General features: G+C 42.1%; 3 protein-coding genes across 4 annotated transcripts in view; 2 read left to right on the forward strand and 1 right to left on the reverse strand.

The window, feature by feature from the left end:
* Positions 1–541: 541 nt before the first annotated feature.
* rhov (ras homolog family member V) lies at positions 542–3,149 on the reverse strand. The gene is made up of 3 exons (XM_026999482.3): positions 2,729–3,149; positions 2,506–2,564; positions 542–2,258 (listed from the first exon to the last, which is right to left on the reverse strand). Exons 1-3 carry the CDS (start codon positions 2,925–2,927, stop codon positions 1,812–1,814), a joined length of 705 nt encoding a protein of 234 aa, XP_026855283.3. The 5' UTR covers positions 2,928–3,149; the 3' UTR covers positions 542–1,811.
* Positions 3,150–3,919: 770 nt separating this feature from the next.
* On the forward strand, positions 3,920–8,982 carry vps18 (VPS18 core subunit of CORVET and HOPS complexes). Its single transcript, XM_026999393.3, has 5 exons — positions 3,920–4,387; positions 4,580–4,721; positions 5,086–5,177; positions 5,908–7,775; positions 7,879–8,982. The coding sequence occupies exons 1-5, from the start codon at positions 4,285–4,287 to the stop codon at positions 8,605–8,607; spliced, it is 2,934 nt and encodes a 977-aa protein (XP_026855194.2). The 5' UTR covers positions 3,920–4,284; the 3' UTR covers positions 8,608–8,982.
* A 576-nt stretch (positions 8,983–9,558) lies between these two features.
* ino80 (INO80 complex ATPase subunit) overlaps positions 9,559–18,464 on the forward strand; it is a 33,370-nt gene continuing 24,464 nt past the window's right edge. Inside the window, exons 1-12 of one of the 2 annotated variants that reach the window (XM_026998703.3) lie at positions 9,559–9,699; positions 12,063–12,124; positions 12,454–12,635; positions 13,824–14,005; positions 14,095–14,162; positions 14,291–14,437; positions 14,557–14,677; positions 14,758–14,960; positions 15,109–15,162; positions 17,777–17,980; positions 18,077–18,275; positions 18,382–18,449. In XM_026998703.3, the coding sequence (XP_026854504.2) occupies positions 12,493–12,635; positions 13,824–14,005; positions 14,095–14,162; positions 14,291–14,437; positions 14,557–14,677; positions 14,758–14,960; positions 15,109–15,162; positions 17,777–17,980; positions 18,077–18,275; positions 18,382–18,449 (1,389 nt within the window). In that variant the 5' untranslated portion in view covers positions 9,559–9,699; positions 12,063–12,124; positions 12,454–12,492. The remainder of the gene's footprint in view (positions 9,700–12,062; positions 12,125–12,453; positions 12,636–13,823; positions 14,006–14,094; positions 14,163–14,290; positions 14,438–14,556; positions 14,678–14,757; positions 14,961–15,108; positions 15,163–17,776; positions 17,981–18,076; positions 18,276–18,381; positions 18,450–18,464) is intronic. The other variant, XM_026998712.3, reaches the window with a different exon arrangement.

An 18,464-nucleotide genomic window follows, 5' to 3' on the forward strand; every position in this document is an offset into this window, starting at 1 on the left:
CAACACTCATTCACATCACATATGTAAATATAATACTGTGTACTTTTGTAATCAAGCATCATCCGAGCGGATCATTGGAAACTGGAATATTAAATAGGTGTCTTCATTACCAAAGGTTTCTATTTAATTTTGCATACAACAGTGTTGTCACTTGAACTAATACCAATGGTAACTTTTGTATAGGTAATAAGGTATAACGTTGTGGTTGAATGGCAAATCATAGTAAAGCATCCTGATCTGACACAAACATTGCAAAAGAAAATATTTTTTCCCTCATGTTGAAATTGCCAATACGTGTTTTTCTACTATAAATGTAAAAGTCTTAAATCTTAACATTTACATTGCTTCTGGAAACCTCTAGGACATTTTGCTTCCTGTCTTTTTCATATACTAACATTAGGAGAGTTGAAACTGTTAATAAATAATTAGTCTTGCACCTTTGGCATGAGTTGTTGCATATAGTAGCTTTGGATAACTGCAGAGTAAGGATTATACCTTCTGGACATCTGTAGCATGGAAAAAATGCAAGATACAAATTAAGCACTTTTACTTCAGTTTATTAGAAAGGCATGAAACTAAACACTGTTTGGATGTTCAGCTTGACTGAGATCAAAATGAAAATCAAAGCTGACATGAATGAATGGCTGTCAGAATATTGTGCAGTACTTTGTGTTGAAAGCATGTTTCTTGCCCATAGCATTAAAACAGAATAGTTGAAACTGTTTAAAATAAACAGCATTTAAAATGATCTTAATATCTTCTACAAGAAGCATAAACAATTTGTGTTTTAGCAAAAACAGCATTTTTTATACTCCATCATATATACATTATTGTCATTGAATCAATAAATTCTCCCCAAGATAAAGATTGTGATCAACATCAACAAACCAAGGCTCTACAGCAAATCACTGCGGGCTGGGGTCTGTAGTTTCAGCCATTCATCTTGCTTTGCAGATGCATATACAAGATTTCTGAAAAAAGCTGACAATTAGGGAAAGAGGGTGTGTATCCAAAATTCCACAATACTAGAGAACAAGCGTTAGGAAAGTCCTAATGCAAAAGACCAGGCTGTCTGGCAAGCAAACTAACCCACATTTGCAATACAATGGCCTGCCAAAAGATGGTGGTTGGTTGAACAAACTGAATATTGACATCTTAAGATGTGACTTAAGAGTTTACAGAGAAAGGATTACGAATACAAGTCACACTGTAGCTTGAGCTTCGGCTGTTGCATATAAAAGGTCCTGTTGGACAAGGTGCCACTAAAGACAAAAAGAAAGACTGTAAACCATTCTTTTCCCATTCTACTCTCTCAGAAACGCCTACATGTGGGAAGCTCCACAAAGCTTTGGGCACCCATCCAGATAATGCAAATTCACAACATTTCCATATGGTAGTTGATTGTTCATAAAGTAATTTAAGTTAAAACGTTGCCAAGTGTGAATTATGACTAAACCCAGAATAAACTTGAAATAGAAATTCCCTATTGAAAATCCAGGTTTTGGTTTGTAACTAGGCCTAATCTGGGTCTGGGGATTTGGTTGCCAACTGGCTTTTATATGTACTGTCTCCATCCCACCAGTACACATTTTGATGTACATGCCTAACATATGCAATGGGATGATTCTGGCACTGCGGGACAGTTGCATGTTATTTAAACCAAAAAACAACAGCAACAAAAAAACAAAACAGATCATTACCCTTGTTGGTCATAGTCACTCACTAGATCTGCACAAATAATTCAACTTTGCACTTCAATGTCCAGAATAAATAATAAATTACATAGGCAGTTCTCATTTTGACCCATGGGGTCAGATGAAGCAGAAGAATTTTTTCCAACTGCACTTTGAAAAAGCCTTGGCTGTCCTGTCCGACAGCCTCATCTTTTTGGCCTTCCTGGCCTTGTGTTTGATGGCAGCAAATATGGCAGCATCGAAAGCCTCCTTCAAGTTCTTTTGCGTTAAGGCTGAGCACTCTACGTACTCGATGGCCCTGATCTTCTCGGCCAGACTCCGTGCCCGTGTGCTGAGCACAGGCTTGACCTTGTAACGATCCAAGTTTATAAGAACATTGACATCCAAAAGCAGGTCCGACTGGGTTCCTACCAATATTATTGGGGAGGACGGATTACAGGAGCGGATCTCTGGGATCCATTTTTTAGTGATATTCTGGAATGAAGAAGGGTTGACCACACTGAAGCAAAGGAGGAAGACATCGGTGTGGGCGTATGACAGAGAGCGGAAGCCATCAAACTCCTCCTGAAATTCCAAAGACAAATACATTAAAAAAAAAAAATCTAAGCATTTATTTTTTACAGTAAAAGGTCTTAAATTACAGAGAAGTTCTTATTCAGAAGGCTACTATAATTTTTTTTTGGGGGGGGTGGGGGGGAATCCATACAATCTAAACTTAGAAGGCAAAATTTAACATGTATTCTCTTAAGGTTTAAAACTCAAATTAAAACCCACAATTTTTAGAGCTATTAAGCTAATTAGGATCAGCTACCTGTCCAGCAGTGTCCATCAACTGAATCCGTACAGGTGTTCCATCCACTTGCACTTGTCCTAAATAAAGGAAATTAAATCAGTTAAAGTTAATCAGCGTATGCTACTCGTTGTCACAACTGTCACTGACATACTCAAAACAGGCTTTTTATTAAACCTCGGCGAAGCATAGATTAGTTTAAATATTTATCTAGAAAAAGTAAAAAGAGTTACCATAAGCCTACCTGAAAAAACGTCAAAGGCTGTCTGTTTGTAATCCGTGGGATATCCATTGGAGGTATAGCTGACAATCATACTAGTTTTTCCTACCGCACCGTCCCCAACAAGCATACAGCTGATGACAGGTTCCAATGCGTCGTCTTGATCTAGGCACACCGACGGAACTCTTGGTTCTTGGTAGAAATAATCCATTTGAGGGGGCATGTCCAACAGCTGAAGTCTGAAAGGTTCTTCACGAAAACCACTAGGATTCTCAAGTAAATCACTGAAAGACGGCGCTTTGTTAACCACACTAAATCACCTCATCCCTCCCAGGCTGAATCAACACTAATCACACCAGACGTTTTGCTTTCTAAATGAGCCCTCTGCTTGAAAAGATTTTCATTTGCATAGCCACTCCCCCGCCCATTGATAAGTCCTCCATCAAACCGAAAGCTTTAGTCTCTAGTCCCGCTCTTTTATGTTAGCTGTAACAGATGAAGAAACATTTTCCTCATTCTTAAAACCCAATGAATATAGACTTTACCACGCCCCGCAAAACCAACCAACCAACCAACCAGCAAAAAACCAGCCTGTGATTTCTTAAATGTGTAACAATATTAAAAACAATATTAATTTGTGAACAACAACAACAATACTACTACTACCACTAATAATAATAATAATAATAATAATAATAATAATAATAAGAAGAAGAAGAAGAAGAAGAAGAAGAAGAAGAAGAACAAGAACAAGAAGAAGGTCGCTTTCTTTACTATGCAACAAGACCTCAAAAACTAAATCTTAGGCAGCTAAACTGCGTCCTCCTGTGGACTGAAAAACATAACAGTTGCGAATTAAATTTTGTAAAAAGTACATTTTAACATTTCAAACAGATAAACAAAACAAACAAGTAGAACATGATATTTTTATTATTACAAATAATAAAGTTAGTTAAAAATGATAAATTGACCTAAAACATAAATCGATAACAATGAAATCGTGTAAAATAAAATGTTAAAAAAACTAGTGAAGCTGAGAAATACAGTCTTGCACTAGCAATTTATTCATGGTGTCATTGTCAAGAGAGGATTCTTCTGGCATTCTGCAGAAAAACATGTAGTTAGCTAGGTCTTGGGTCCTATCGGGATCACATCTCGTATTAGGTGATGAGTTTAAAAGGATGTCTCTCGTTTTAGATGCATAACCTATAGGCAATCATTCAATCACATGATTTTGGTCATCTGACTAAGGGCCATTGCATGTAACATTGGTCAGTAGTTCGAAGTTCCGAGGTTTTAGGTAGCGCGCTACATAATCTAGCTATCTAGCCTTTCATTTGCATCGTGTTTTGTTTAAACTTTCTTTATTTTGATAAGACATTATTTATTCTCTGCTCACTGAAGTTGAAAAGTGTAGCTGGCTAATGCCAGATGTTAGCAAACTACCGTCGCTCGCTATCTTGGCTAACTAGCTAGCTAATTTGTAACCTTAGCTCTGAATACGGATAATCTCGAAATGCAAACTAAATTAATTTACGATTAAGGCGTAGATTCTACATTGATCCACCAATAGAGATACAATGGCATCTATTCTCGATGAATACGAAGACTCGCAAATCACCCGGAACCTTGCGCAACAGAATCGTATGTCTGCGGCTAACATAATTGGGATAACTCATTCAGGTAAAGGGCGAGCAGGCCCAATATTGAATTCTGTGAAATAATGCTACAGGACGTGGAAAATACATAAAGACTTATGTATGTGTGTTCACCATTGTTGCTTTTGGTAACGACAATAAAAATCGGTAAGTTACGTATAGTAAACTAAGGTTATAACGAGACGATGTAAACCACGAGCTACTTCATGTTTTACAGGGTTTGTGAACGTAAGGCTTGAAGAAGAAAAACCTATTTTCAACAAGCAACGGATCGATTTTTCACCTCCTGAAAAGATAAATCACTTTGTAGTGTGCAACAACCAGTTATGCATGAGTTTGGGGAAGGACGCTCTTTTGAGGTAAATGTTGTTTACCTCACCAAACATAACCCTTGCTATCAACAGCCAATTAATCTTTACTGAATATTGTAGTGCTAATAGGGGTGCTTTATATTTGGCATGCTTTATGTTTGTATTGTCTGCTTTATAAGTAGCATGTTAATTTAAGCAGTTCTGCAGTCTGACTAGGAACTGTAATTAACTGTAAAGTGTGCTAATTTGCTGGCTCCGAGATGTAAATGTGTGCCGATTTGGAAGTGATCTGTGCAGTTTTCTTCATGTTGTGAAAATACATTTTACATAAGTTTTTTTTTGTGTGTGTTGTGTCTATGTCTGTATGCATGCATGTATTTATTTGCTTACTTACTTACATTCTTACTTACAGAATTGATCTTGGAAAGCCAGATCAGCCAAACCAGATTGAACTGGGGAGGAAGGATGACAGTAAAGTACACAAACTGTTCTTGGACCCAACTGGTAATTGTCAGTTGTATGCCTTAATAGAGAATATTTAGTCCTAGACATCCATGGTACCCTGGATGCAATATTAGATTTCTGCTTGCATGGATTTGAACTACACAAAAATCCAATGATTTTTAAAAAATGTTCTTGAATATTTACACATTTTCTGAAATTCTCTGTCTCAATGTATTTCAAATAGATCTGAAGTTTTCCATTTACATTTACAGCATTTGGCAGATGCTCTTATCCAGAGCGACTTACAAAGGTTCTGTCATTTACTCGTAGAATACATCCAGCCAGTACAGTAGGTTGGAGTTCAAGATACTTTTAAAGCTAAATCAGTATAATCTTAGAATTGCTACTGTGCAATGCTAGAGTGACAAACTTAAGTCACAGACAAACCTGCATTTAAGTTAACAGTATACACAACACAAAAGTAAGGCCAAGCTGTCAGTTACTTGCCTGTTCTTTAGTAATGACCTGCATAAAAGACATATAAAAGACGTAAAGAAGCACCACCTCTGATCTGCAATTTCTGATCATATTGTAGTAGTTTGCAGAATAAATCAACATTTTCATGTGTTCTCCTTTATGTGTAGTATTTGTGATTTTGAAAGGCTGATGCTCAGCTGAGGTCTGGGATGGTTATTGCGCATGGCAATACAAATATATACAAACAGAACCGTCCAGTGATTCAAATGAATGTAGTACACCTAAAAATAACTGTTTTTTTTGTGTGTTGCAGGATCTCACTTGGTGATCAGTCTAACCACAAATGAGTGTGTTTACTTGAACAGAAACACCCAAAAAGTTCGCAGTCTCTCTCGTTGGAGAGGCCACTTAATAGAAAGTGTGGGCTGGAACAAGTTATTAGGCACAGAAACCAATACTGGCCCAATTCTGGTTGGAACCAGCCAAGGCATAATCTTTGAGGCAGAAATCTCTGCTTCAGAGGGTACTCTGTTCAACACTAATCCTGACCAGTACTTTAGGCAGGTTCATTCCTTGGAAGAGGATGGCAATCCAGCACCTGTGTGCTGCCTTGAGGTGGAACGTGGGGTAGAGTCGAAGTATTACATTATCGCCACCACTCGCAAACGTCTCTTTCAGTTTGTGGGCAGATTAGTAGAAGGTACTGAGCAACAGGGTTTGAGTTCCGTCTTTGCTCAGAATCAGGATCTCCTACCCAGCTTTCAGGAGTTTCCTGTAAATATGGGCTACAGTGAGATCGCTTTCTATACCTCAAAGCTCCGTTCATGTCCTAAGTCCTTTGCATGGATGATGGGAAATGGGGTTTTGTATGGACAGTTGGACTATGTGCGGCCTGACTCTCTCCTTAGTGATGTACAGGTTTGGGAATACACACCAGATATTGACTTTAACCTCAACAAACCTATTTCCATTGTACTCACACAGTTTCATTTCCTCCTTCTACTCCCTGACCGTGTTAAGGCTATTTGTACTTTAAACGGGCAAGTAGTCTATGAAGATGTGTTTCCAGACAAGTTTGGCACACTCAAGAAGATGATCAAAGATCCTGTTGGTGGGCTGGTATGGCTATACACAGAGAAAGCTGTATTTCGCTATCATATTCAGAAGGAGTCAAGAGATGTCTGGCAGATGTACATGAACATGAACAAGTTTGACCTGGCCAAAGAGTATTGCAGAGATCGACCAGAGTGCATTGATATGGTATTGGCCAAGGAGGCGGAACACTGCTTCCATAACAAACGGTACCTGGAGAGTGCTAAGTGTTATGCTCTCACTCAGAACTACTTTGAAGAGATTGCACTGAAATTCATTGAGGCCAAGCAGGAGGAGGCACTAAAAGAATTTCTTCTTAAGAAGCTAAATAACCTGAAATCCACTGAGAAGACACAGATCACCCTGCTTGTCACCTGGTTGACTGAGTTGTACTTGAACCGGCTTGGGCAACTAGAGTTGGATAACGCAAAGATTGCCTTCTTTCAGGAAACTCGTGAGGAGTTCCGTAACTTCCTCGGCAACACCAGGTTCAAGGAATGCTTCTTCAACAACCGCAGCACCATCTATGATCTCCTGGCAAGTCATGGTAATGTAGAGGACATGGTTTATTTCTCTGTTATAATGCAGGACTATGAGAGGGTCATCTCTCATTATTGCCAGCATGATGACTACAGTGCAGCCCTAGAGGTGCTCTCCAAGCACTGTGATGAGAAACTCTTCTACAAGTTTTCCCCAGTTCTTATGCAGCACATTCCTAAGGAAGTGGTAGATGCCTGGATTCAAATGGGGAACCGACTAGATCCCAAGAAGCTTATCCCTGCTTTGGTGAACTACAGTCAGATAGGTAGCACCCAGCAGACCGAGACAATACGTTATATGGAGTTCTGTGTTTATCAGCTGAATGTGAAGGAGGAGGCCATCCATAATTACCTGCTGTCTCTCTATGCCAAATCTAAGCCAGATTCTTTGCTATGGTATCTTGAGCAGGCAGGTACACATGCCTCAGAAATCCACTATGACCTGAAATATGCTTTACGCCTTTGTGCTGAACATGGGAATCTTCAAGCCTGTGTCTTGGTTTACAAGATAATGGAGCTCTATGAGGAAGCTGTGGATTTAGCCTTACAAGTAAGTATGCATTGCAATATCAATGGAATGTATATTTTAAATAAAATATATGCAATATCTAAAGTGTGTGTGTGTGTGTGTGTTTGTGTGTGTGTGTGGCAAGGTTGATGTTGATTTGGCCAAGTCATGTGCTGACCTTCCAGAGGATGATGAGGAGCTGAGGAAGAAACTGTGGCTAAAAATTGCTCGTCACGTGGTTCAGGAGGAGAAGGATGTGAAGAAGGCAATGAACTGTTTGTCCAGTTGCAACTTGCTTAAGATTGAGGACATCTTGCCCTTTTTTCCAGACTTTGTCACAATTGACCACTTCAAGGAGGCCATTATCATCTCTTTGGATGAGTATAACCAGCACATTGAGGAACTAAAGCACGAGATGGAAGAGGCCACAGAAAGTGCCAAGCGCATACGTGAGGACATTCAAGAGATGAGGAACAAATACGGCGTGGTGGAATCTCAGGAGAAATGTGCCACCTGTGATTTTCCATTACTCAACCGACCCTTCTATCTCTTCCTGTGTGGGCACATGTTCCATCATGACTGTCTCTTTCAAGAAGTCATTCCTCATCTATCTGCCCTCAAGCAAAGTAAGCTGGAGGAACTTCAGAAAAAACTCACAGGGACCACCCAGACCACCAAGTCCCGTCACAGGCCCAAAGAAGACGATACAGTCAGCCTGGGAAAAGGCCAGGGTAGCCGAGAGCAGCTCAAATCAGACATTGATGACATCATTGCTTCTGAGTGTGCCTACTGTGGTGAGCTGATGATCAAATCTATTGATAAGCCTTTTATTGATCCAGAGAAATTTGAGGAAGAGATGTCCAGCTGGCTTTAAAACAGACTTTTGAGTTAGAAAGAAGCACTCATGAACATGATGGACTCCGCATACTGATTAAGGTCAACTGTGCTACGGTGTAAAAGCTGCAATTATGGAGTTTTTGTGTTTGTGAACAATGCTGTTGCTGTTTAGTCCCTGTGCTAATGTAACCACTCATGCATCAATATTTCAGTGCTTTCAAAATATATTTTAATAATTCAAAAGTGTGGTCCTGAATGAATGGCTCATTATTGTTGAATGTGATAAAACGTGTTTGTGGAGAAATAATTCTAACATAACTTGTCTGTAAAGTTATCTACCACTCTGTGCATGTGTGCGTACATAAGTGCTTTGTGTATAAAAGAACCGGACCTAATAAACTATGGCATTGTGTTATCGTTGCATTATTGTATAACTGTAGAATTAGAACCGTGGGATTACCAACTGCAGGGGGTTTAGCAAAAATTATTATTTTTTGCTTAACTAGAAACCATTACGGCACCAAAGAATGAAATATCTTGGCCGCATGTTGAAATGTATTAGTTTTCGTTGTTAGCAACACGTGACATTGTTAAAGCAGTTACATTTCGTATTTTCCTAACGTGTTCAGCGGTGCGTTTATAGTAAAAAAAAAAATCCTACAACTTCTCATCCTTAGTCACGCGATATTTTCAACTGACGTTGATTACGTCATGTGCACCCCGGCAGTCTTCCGAATCTTCAGACATCAACAATTGATATCAGAACTATGAATACTGATATGCAACTTCATAAAACCTATATTTTCAAAGTAAACATGATGCGTGTTACTAAAATGTAGAGACATATGAGAGGCGTTGATTTCTTGCTGACAGAAATCTTATGATTACGTGCAAAACATTAGAGATTTAGCTTAACCACTCCAGGGTTGATTAGTATGCCTGTTCCCTACTCTGTCCTCGCCATGGCGCCGTGTCCCTGCTCTCTCAGTTACTGAAAGTGGCCGCCTCTCTACTGTTGTCGACTCTACCCTCAGTCTCTCTCCTTGCTCAGAACCGCCATTTTGGAGACAGAGAGCTGAGAGTCGGCAGCAGCAGAGACAGAGCGAAAAAGGGGGACACGGGGGACAAGGTGAGCTAGTGTTTATGAGGGACATGGTGGGGGAGCATTGGGGTAAGATGGCCGGGAGGGAGAAAGAATTAGAATACGGGAATCGAAGAGCTGGCCTCCTCGACTCAGTGGAAGCGATATGGGAAAGATATAAGGGGCAGATTCCGTGGCCACGCGTTTAAGGCAGAGAGGCCTTAAGATTTATGGCGCTAACTAGCTGGTTAACTTGTATAGTTTTCCCTGAAGGATGTCTTAAAGAGACAGAGCCCATTTGAATTATTCAAAATTATGGAATGGAAACTAAAAACCTTGCAAACCTGATAAGGGACAAAACAGTCTAGCTTGCTAGCTAGCCAGCTAGCTAATGCTAACTGCTCAAGGTTAATAAACTACCTGTAACGAGGCTTCTTGGTGCTTTTTTTATGTCCCAACCTCGGTAAACATTTTACCTTCGTTAAAATTGATCAAGCCAACGGCATGTCAAAGTGTCAGCTATTAAACTCACATAGCTAACTCAGTTAGCAAACTAAATAGCTTTGTATGCGAGGTAGACGGATGGCTAACGGTTAGCCAGTTAGCTAGCTAACCTATATAGCTAATTGGCTAGGTAGCTATGTACACATAGCCTATGGAGATTCTCATGAATTGGCTAGCTAAAATTAGCTACCGCATCCTAGCGTTTTCGGTTTGGGATAAGAAGGATGCTTAGGATTAAGCATGGTAGTTGCTAATTCACTTTACCTTAAAAGATTTTAATAGCTAGCTATGTGTCTGGCAGGCCGGTTTAGACGCTTAACGGTAGCCTGGACAGTTTATTTTGTTTATGAGGGACTAAGCTAGGTTATCTAGCAAGCAAGAAATAGCTGTCGTAGCTGTGAAGTGCTGAAGCTGGTAATCTGAAATAAACTAGTTTGTATCACGAAATCAAATTGAATGATCAGCAGTCTCCGTTAACAGTCCGCTATGTGTCTATTTTTGGACAATGTAGCTAATTTTACAGTGGGTATCGCATAAAAATATATTAGAAAAGCTATGCTAGCTACATTAGCTAGCATAGGTTGCACGAGTCATCTACTGCACACATTTGAAATTGGAGCCCTTGGGTTGTAAAGTCCATAACTTTTATACAGAATTTATTATGAATAACCGCCATCCTATTATCAGTACAATGGGAGAGTTTAACTTCTTACAGGTTTAACGTTGCCCTTGTGATAAATTTGTAAGGACATTAGAGAAAAATGCAATTAGCAATTGAAGGTACTGCGTGAGTTTAAAGGACTACGATAGCTATAATTGTCACTACAAACTAGGGAACATAGATGACATGCAGATATTATTGTAAAATATCCATAAAGTCTGAAATGTTTGTTACTCATCACCTGTGCAAACAAATGTTTAAATTACCCAAATATTTTGATGTATTAAAATGAGTGCAGCTGATTTTGCATATACACGTCAAATTAAAGCTACTGCCTGAATTTACTTGTGTCCGCTCCCTGAGTATTCACAGTCTTTGGCCTCTGGAAACAAGTATATTGGACTTGTCATTTTCAGTCAGTGTAAACATAATTTAACTGTTTATTAGTTAGTAATTAGAAATGGCTCCAAGGACCTGCATGGAAATAATACCCTGGGTTAATTTAAGTAGTCTGAGTTCCTTGGTGTTAATGTCAGTGACAATTATATGTCCTTGTGCATATTATTTTCAGTGTAACCATTCCCTTCCTTCAGCACTGACTGAAGGTATTCTTTTTCTAGACAGCACTGTATACTCTGCAAACACAGATCCTGCTTGGTGTTTCAGTGTTTTCCACTGACATATTGTACCAGGGACTGACCAGGTTTCGTTCTAGTTAATACTACCTATCCAGAAATAAATCTCCATTGTATTTGTCACGTGCTGCGTGCACATAGCATATAAAGCCTAGAACACATTACTAAAGAGACAGAGGTTAATAGGAGTGTGCACTTGTGAATCATGCATCATGTTTTATTCAAATGTAATTTTAAATAATTTCTGAATTACTTAGTTCTCCCTAGGAAGAAAACCAACTTGTCAAATATTCAAAATGCACAAATATTTCTGTTGCATGCGATGTAATAGAATGTAAATTTGAATATGAAATTTTAGTCACATTTTGTTATGGTTCACATATTTCACTAATTAACAACTCTAGATATCCTTTTCTTATAGATAAGATCTCCCATGACCTTTAACGGTCAGTTCTTAATATGATGTTAAAACTCTGCATGTTTTGTTTTAGTTGGAGTTCTTTTTGTTGTGTTAAGACTTAACTCATGCTTTAAAAAAAGTAATTTATGATTTGCTCATAGCCAACTTACAGCCCAGATTTTATTGTGACTGTCTTCTTTTGCTTCTGCAGTGTCACAATTTCCGGAAGTCCAGATCTTGGAACTAGCAAAGATGACATCTTGTTTTCCTAAGGTACTTGAATTGTATGATGCTGAAGCCAAAGGCAATGCTTTTGGAGTAACACAGTGGTAGCACTGGCAAAGGTTTAATTGAATTAATTGAGGAATGGTTTCCACACCATGTATTCATACATCATATCTATGAGTACAATATTTGACAGCCAATATCGCAACGAATAACATTTTAAGCATTTGTTAATTTAGGTGTTTTAATGGATTGTCAAAGTTTAACCTTTGCCCTGTCTCTATTTGGTGTATAGCAGCTATAATCCCAAACCAGCAGATATTATTTAGCAAAAATGTGTGGGACCTGCTCAAGTTTTTCCCTGCTCTTCTCCACAGTGAGCGCCCCGTTGGGCGCTGGACTGTTTTTGTCTCCCTATGGCCTCAGAGCAGGATGGCCTGGGAGACTCGGGCCGCTCGCAGCTGGCCAAGCCGCTCCATCTGCAGCGCCTGGAGCGCTCACTCCGGCTGGACGCCTTCCTCCGCCACGCCGCCGCCGTGTTCAATCGAGACATATCCAGGTAGGGTGCCAGACTACTGGGGCTGTTGCATGCAGAGTAGGGTTAGTCTGGGCCATGTCAAATGATATTAGGTCAATGTCCTCCACCCTGGACAGTTCTCTCTCTCTCTGTGTGTGTGTGCATGTGTGTGTGTGTGTGTGTGTGTGTGTGTGTGTGTGTGTGTGTGTGTGTGTGTGTGTGCGCAAGCAAGATTGATATGCAGGTCTTCTAGTGTAAACTGTGACCTACAGTACTGTGCAAAAGTCTTAGGCCACCATTAGATTTGTCATTTTAGCAATAGTATGCAATGACCATATTTAATTATTTTTCAGTTTCTTTATTAAGATACAGACAGTACAAGAAATGTGTACACAAAATTAAAAAACACAATTTTTAGATCAAAATGCCTTCTGTGGGCAAAAGTCAATATTTAATGTGACCTCCCTTGGCACTAAAGAAAATCTTGAAGTCTTTTGAGGAGACTGTCCTGAAGTTTTCTGATGTAATCTTCTGGTACCATTCATTTCAGGTTCCATTCTATTAAGGTTTAAGAGTGCCAGGTTCCTGCTATTGCTCTTATATCTCACTTATTGTTCCTGCTAAGTGTAAGGGGAGGTCAGACTAAATACTTGCCACTGTAGCCTATAATCTAAAATCTGTTTTTTTCTTGGTTGGGGGGGGGTGTTTTTTTGGGGGGGGGGGGTATTTTCTAGTTGTATTCTAATAGAGAGACTGAGAAATAATAGTCTGGTCATTGGACATGTGTGTGTATGTGTGTGTGTGTATAGATATTTTTATTATCTATCACATTATATATATATATATATATATATATATATATATATATATATATATAAACTACATATAATGTGATGGATAGATAATAAAAATATCAGCGTGTTCTGCACTTTGCTTGCACAGCTGATGAAGGACCACTATCAGAAATGTCCTGTTTCTCTGGAAACTGTGAACATCACTACAATTTTGAACGCCTTTACATCTTTTACTAGAGTACACTGCAGTTGCTCACCTGAAGTCTTCTCTTTTCATCTCGTTTCCAGTTTTATATTTATATATGCATGGCACGCATGTACACGCACTGCATGTTTAATTCCTTAGTGGATCCCAGTAGGATCATGTCAGTTTCATGTCCTTTTGTGTGTCTCATAATACTGGAAAGCAGTTTATGTTGTCGTGTGTGTGTTTCAGTGATGACAGTGATGATGGTTTGGGTGAGGGGCCTTCGCTGGCCCCCTCTAACCCTCATGCCCCCGTGCTGGTGGGAAAGGAGGAGCTTGACTCTGAGGAGTGTGCCAGGGGCTCGGGCTTGGGAGGAGCAGGAACAGAGTGTGGAACTATCAATGGAGCTCTGCTGCAGGGTGCGGAACCTGGCGAGTTACTATAGACACCCATTCACTTGCTCGCTTCAATGGTAATTCATTTGTCGTGTCATTTCTCAATTATGTACTCTCCTCCACAGAACACAAAGCTGACAAAGGCAGTCTGTACAACTTCTCCAAGCTGAGGAAGAGCCGGAAATGGCTAAAGGTATGTGCAGTACATGGTAGATTAGTGTTGGCACTGTTAGGCCTCAGGACCTGGACCCGGTCCAGCTTCTTGCAAAAGGCAAAGCTGCCGGGTGTTTTGGGGTGTGACCGGTCTCTTGCGACCCTCAGGCCATCTTGCTAAGTGACGACACCACAGATTCGGACACGGACTCGGATGATTCTGATTTTTCACTGTCCCGCGAGGAATTGCATGACATGCTGCGGCTGCATAAGTTCACCAGGTTGCACCAGAGCAAGTTTCAGGCTGACCGTGAGGTACACACACACACACACACACACACACACACACACACACACACACACACACAAAAAGAAGGGCAGCTATTACTGCAAGGGTAGTAACAGTGAAGGCTGTTAATGATGTGTGTTCACAGCTGCAACAATATCAGTTCTACAGCACAGGGCTTCTGTCCACCCAAGACCCATTCTATGAGCAACAGCGCCATCTACTGGGGCCCAAGAAAAAGAAGATTAAGGAGGAGAAGAAGTTTAAAGGTACAGCAGAAGACAAAATGTGGGTCAATTTTCTGTTTGATTAATATGCACATTAATAATTATCTTCTGTTTTGTCACAGCCAAGTTAAAAAAGTTGAAGAAGAAGAAGAAACGAGGTGAGGATTACTCCATGGAGGGCCGGCCATACGCCACCAAAATATTTGCCAAGTTCTCCCATGATGCACCTCTGCCCATGACAAAGAAGAAGCACTTAACAGTCGAGCAATTCAATGCTCGTAGGCGAAAGGTCTGGCTCACCATTGCCAAAAAAGAAAACCCTAAGGTTAGCTGCGTCCTCCGGAGCTGCGCTTCACAGCCATCCTCTGTGAATGACACACTGCTGTCACCATGTTCCTCACACACGATCCATTTTTATTTTTGTTTTGTGGTTGTTTTTTTTTTGTTTGTTTTGTTTGTTTTGTTTTTTCCAGGCATTTAAACAGAAAGCCTCAGCGAAGAACTTTGTTTCAACCAATGCCAAAAAGGTAACGATATTACAGACATTTGCTGGTTGAGGCTGCTGTGTGTGCCTTTGCTGCTGAGAACGATGGAGAAGGTTGACTGTGTGTGTGTGGATGTGTCTATGTCTCTGTGTGTGTGTGTGTGTGTGTGTGTGTGTGTGTGTGTGTGTGTGTGTGGATGTGTCTCTGTCTCTGTGTGTGTGTGTGGATGTGTCTCTGTCTCTGTGTGTGTGTGTGGATGTGTCTCTGTCTCTGTGTGTGTGTGTGTGTGTGTGTGTGTGTGTGGATGTGTCTCTGTGTGTGTGTGTGGATGTGTCTCTGTCTCTGTGTGTGTGTGTGTGTGTGGATGTGTCTCTGTCTCTGTGTGTGTGGATGTGTCTCTGTCTCTGTGTGTGTGGATGTGTCTCTGTCTCTGTGTGTGTGTGTGTGTGGATGTGTCTCTGTGTGTGTGTGTGTGTGGATGTGTCTCTGTCTCTGTGTGTGTGTGTGTGTGGATGTGTCTCTGTGTGTGTGTGTGTGTGGATGTGTCTCTGTGTGTGTGTGTGTGTGGATGTGTCTCTGTGTGTGTGTGTGTGTGGATGTGTCTCTGTCTCTGTGTGTGTGTGTGTGGATGTGTCTCTGTCTCTGTGTGTGTGTGTGGATGTGTCTCTGTCTCTGTGTGTGTGTGTGTGTGGATGTGTCTCTGTCTCTGTGTGTGTGTGTGTGGATGTGTCTCTGTCTCTGTGTGTGTGTGTGTGGATGTGTCTCTGTCTCTGTGTGTGTGTGTGTGGATGTGTCTCTGTCTCTGTGTGTGTGTGTGTGGATGTGTCTCTGTCTCTGTGTGTGTGTGTGTGGATGTGTCTCTGTCTCTGTGTGTGTGTGTGTGTGTGGATGTGTCTCTGTCTCTGTGTGTGTGGATGTGTCTCTGTCTCTGTGTGTGTGTGTGTGTGTGGATGTGTCTCTGTCTCTGTGTGTGTGTGTGTGGATGTGTCTCTGTCTCTGTGTGTGTGTGTGTGGATGTGTCTCTGTCTCTGTGTGTGTGGATGTGTCTCTGTCTCTGTGTGTGTGTGTGTGGATGTGTCTCTGTCTCTGTGTGTGTGTGTGTGGATGTGTCTCTGTCTCTGTGTGTGTGTGTGTGGATGTGTCTCTGTCTCTGTGTGTGTGTGTGGATGTGTCTCTGTGTGTGTGTGTGTGTGTGTGGATGTGTCTCTGTCTCTGTGTGTGTGTGTGTGGATGTGTCTCTGTCTCTGTGTGTGTGTGTGTGGATGTGTCTCTGTCTCTGTGTGTGTGTGTGTGTGTGGATGTGTCTCTGTCTCTGTGTGTGTGGATGTGTCTCTGTCTCTGTGTGTGTGTGTGTGTGGATGTGTCTGTGTGTGTGTGTGTGTGGATGTGTCTCTGTCTCTGTGTGTGTGTGTGTGTGGATGTGTCTCTGTCTCTGTGTGTGTGTGTGTGGATGTGTCTCTGTCTCTGTGTGTGTGTGTGTGGATGTGTCTCTGTCTCTGTGTGTGTGGATGTGTCTCTGTCTCTGTGTGTGTGGATGTGTCTCTGTCTCTGTGTGTGTGTGTGTGGATGTGTCTCTGTCTCTGTGTGTGTGTGTGTGTGGATGTGTCTCTGTCTCTGTGTGTGTGTGTGTGGATGTGTCTCTGTCTCTGTGTGTGTGTGTGTGGATGTGTCTCTGTCTCTGTGTGTGTGTGTGTGGATGTGTCTCTGTCTCTGTGTGTGTGTGTGTGGATGTGTCTCTGTCTCTGTGTGTGTGTGTGTGGATGTGTCTCTGTCTCTGTGTGTGTGTGTGTGTGTGTGGATGTGTCTCTGTCTCTGTGTGTGTGTGTGTGTGTGTGTGTGGATGTGTCTCTGTCTCTGTGTGTGTGTGTGTGTGGATGTGTCTCTGTCTCTGTGTGTGTGGATGTGTCTCTGTCTCTGTGTGTGTGTGGATGTGTCTCTGTGTGTGTGTGTGTGTGTGTGTGGATGTGTCTCTGTCTCTGTGTGTGTGTGTGTGTGTGGATGTGTCTCTGTCTGTGTGTGTGTGTGTGTGTGTGTGTGGATGTGTCTCTGTCTGTGTGTGTGTGTGTGTGTGTGTGTGTGGATGTGTCTCTGTCTCTGTGTGTGTGTGTGTGTGGATGTGTCTCTGTGTGTGTGTGTGTGTGTGTGTGTGTGTGTGTGTGTGTGTGTGTGTGTGTGTGTGGATGTGTCTCTGTCTCTGTGTGTGTGTGTGTGGATGTGTCTCTGTCTCTGTGTGTGTGTGTGTGTGTGTGGATGTGTCTCTGTCTCTGTGTGTGTGTGTGTGGATGTGTCTCTGTCTCTGTGTGTGTGTGTGTGGATGTGTCTCTGTCTCTGTGTGTGTGTGTGTGTGGATGTGTCTCTGTCTCTGTGTGTGTGTGTGTGTGGATGTGTCTCTGTCTCTGTGTGTGTGTGTGTGTGGATGTGTCTCTGTCTCTCTGTGTGTGTGTGTGGATGTGTCTCTGTCTCTCTGTGTGTGTGTGTGGATGTGTCTCTGTCTCTCTGTGTGTGTGTGTGGATGTGTCTCTGTCTCTGTGTGTGTGTGTGTGTGTGTGTGGATGTGTCTCTGTCTGTGTGTGTGTGTGTGTGTGGATGTGTCTCTGTCTCTGTGTGTGTGTGTGTGGATGTGTCTCTGTCTCTGTGTGTGTGTGCACATGTCCAGCTGGCCCACCAGTGCATGCGGGAGGTGCGGCGGGCTGCTATCCAGGCCCAGAAGAACTGTAAGGAGACACTGCCCCGGGCACGACGCCTCACCAAGGAGATGCTGCTCTACTGGAAGAAGTACGAGAAGGTGGAGAAGGAACACCGGAAGCGTGCGGAGAAGGAGGCCCTAGAGCAGCGCAAACTGGACGAGGAGATGAGAGAGGTACGCGCACATGCACACCCGCACCGAGTGCTGCCATTTGCATGTTGACGGAGGATGGACCTCAACCGACCCCCCCCCCCGACCCAATCCCATCAGGCCAAGAGGCAGCAGAGGAAGCTGAACTTCCTCATCACACAGACGGAGCTGTATGCTCACTTCATGGGAGGCAAGCAGAGCATGGCAGGGGGCGACAGCACGCAGGAGCAGATCCTGCAGCAGCTGGATGAGAGCTCAGCCCAGCGGCAGATCGATGTGGGGGGAGGCGTGATGGTCAACGTGGGTCCGGAGGACTATGGTAGGCCGCAGTGACCGTCAGTTGCCCGCTTTGCACCCTGCGAGAGGGTGGCGGCACAAGTTGTGCTGTCCTGTGGTTGAAAACTCTTTGTCAACTGTGTCTGCAGACAGTGAATACTACAAATCTCAGGCCTTGAGGAATGCAAAAGAAGCCTACCTAATCCACCAGGCCAGGGTGAGTAAGCGGGAG

Source organism: Electrophorus electricus, chromosome 7, assembly GCF_041902795.1.
Source record: "Electrophorus electricus isolate QZ-2024a chromosome 7, ASM4190279v1, whole genome shotgun sequence".
NCBI classification, from domain to species: Eukaryota; Metazoa; Chordata; class Actinopteri; order Gymnotiformes; family Gymnotidae; genus Electrophorus; species Electrophorus electricus.

Bases quoted from the DNA above. Each gene is read 5' to 3' on its own strand.
- vps18 (XM_026999393.3), top strand. From the start codon at position 4,285: ATGGCATCTATTCTCGATGAATACGAAGACTCGCAAATCACCCGGAAC. The intron at 5,178-5,907 runs GTAATTGTCAGT...TGTGTGTTGCAG, and splicing joins ACTGTTCTTGGACCCAACTG to GATCTCACTTGGTGATCAGT. The intron at 7,776-7,878 runs GTAAGTATGCAT...GTGTGTGGCAAG, and splicing joins CTGTGGATTTAGCCTTACAA to GTTGATGTTGATTTGGCCAA.
- rhov (XM_026999482.3), bottom strand. From the start codon at position 2,927: ATGCCCCCTCAAATGGATTATTTCTACCAAGAACCAAGAGTTCCGTCG. The intron at 2,565-2,728 runs GTAGGCTTATGG...TCCTTTATTTAG, and splicing joins AGCCTTTGACGTTTTTTCAG to GACAAGTGCAAGTGGATGGA. The intron at 2,259-2,505 runs GTAGCTGATCCT...TTGGAATTTCAG, and splicing joins TGATGGACACTGCTGGACAG to GAGGAGTTTGATGGCTTCCG.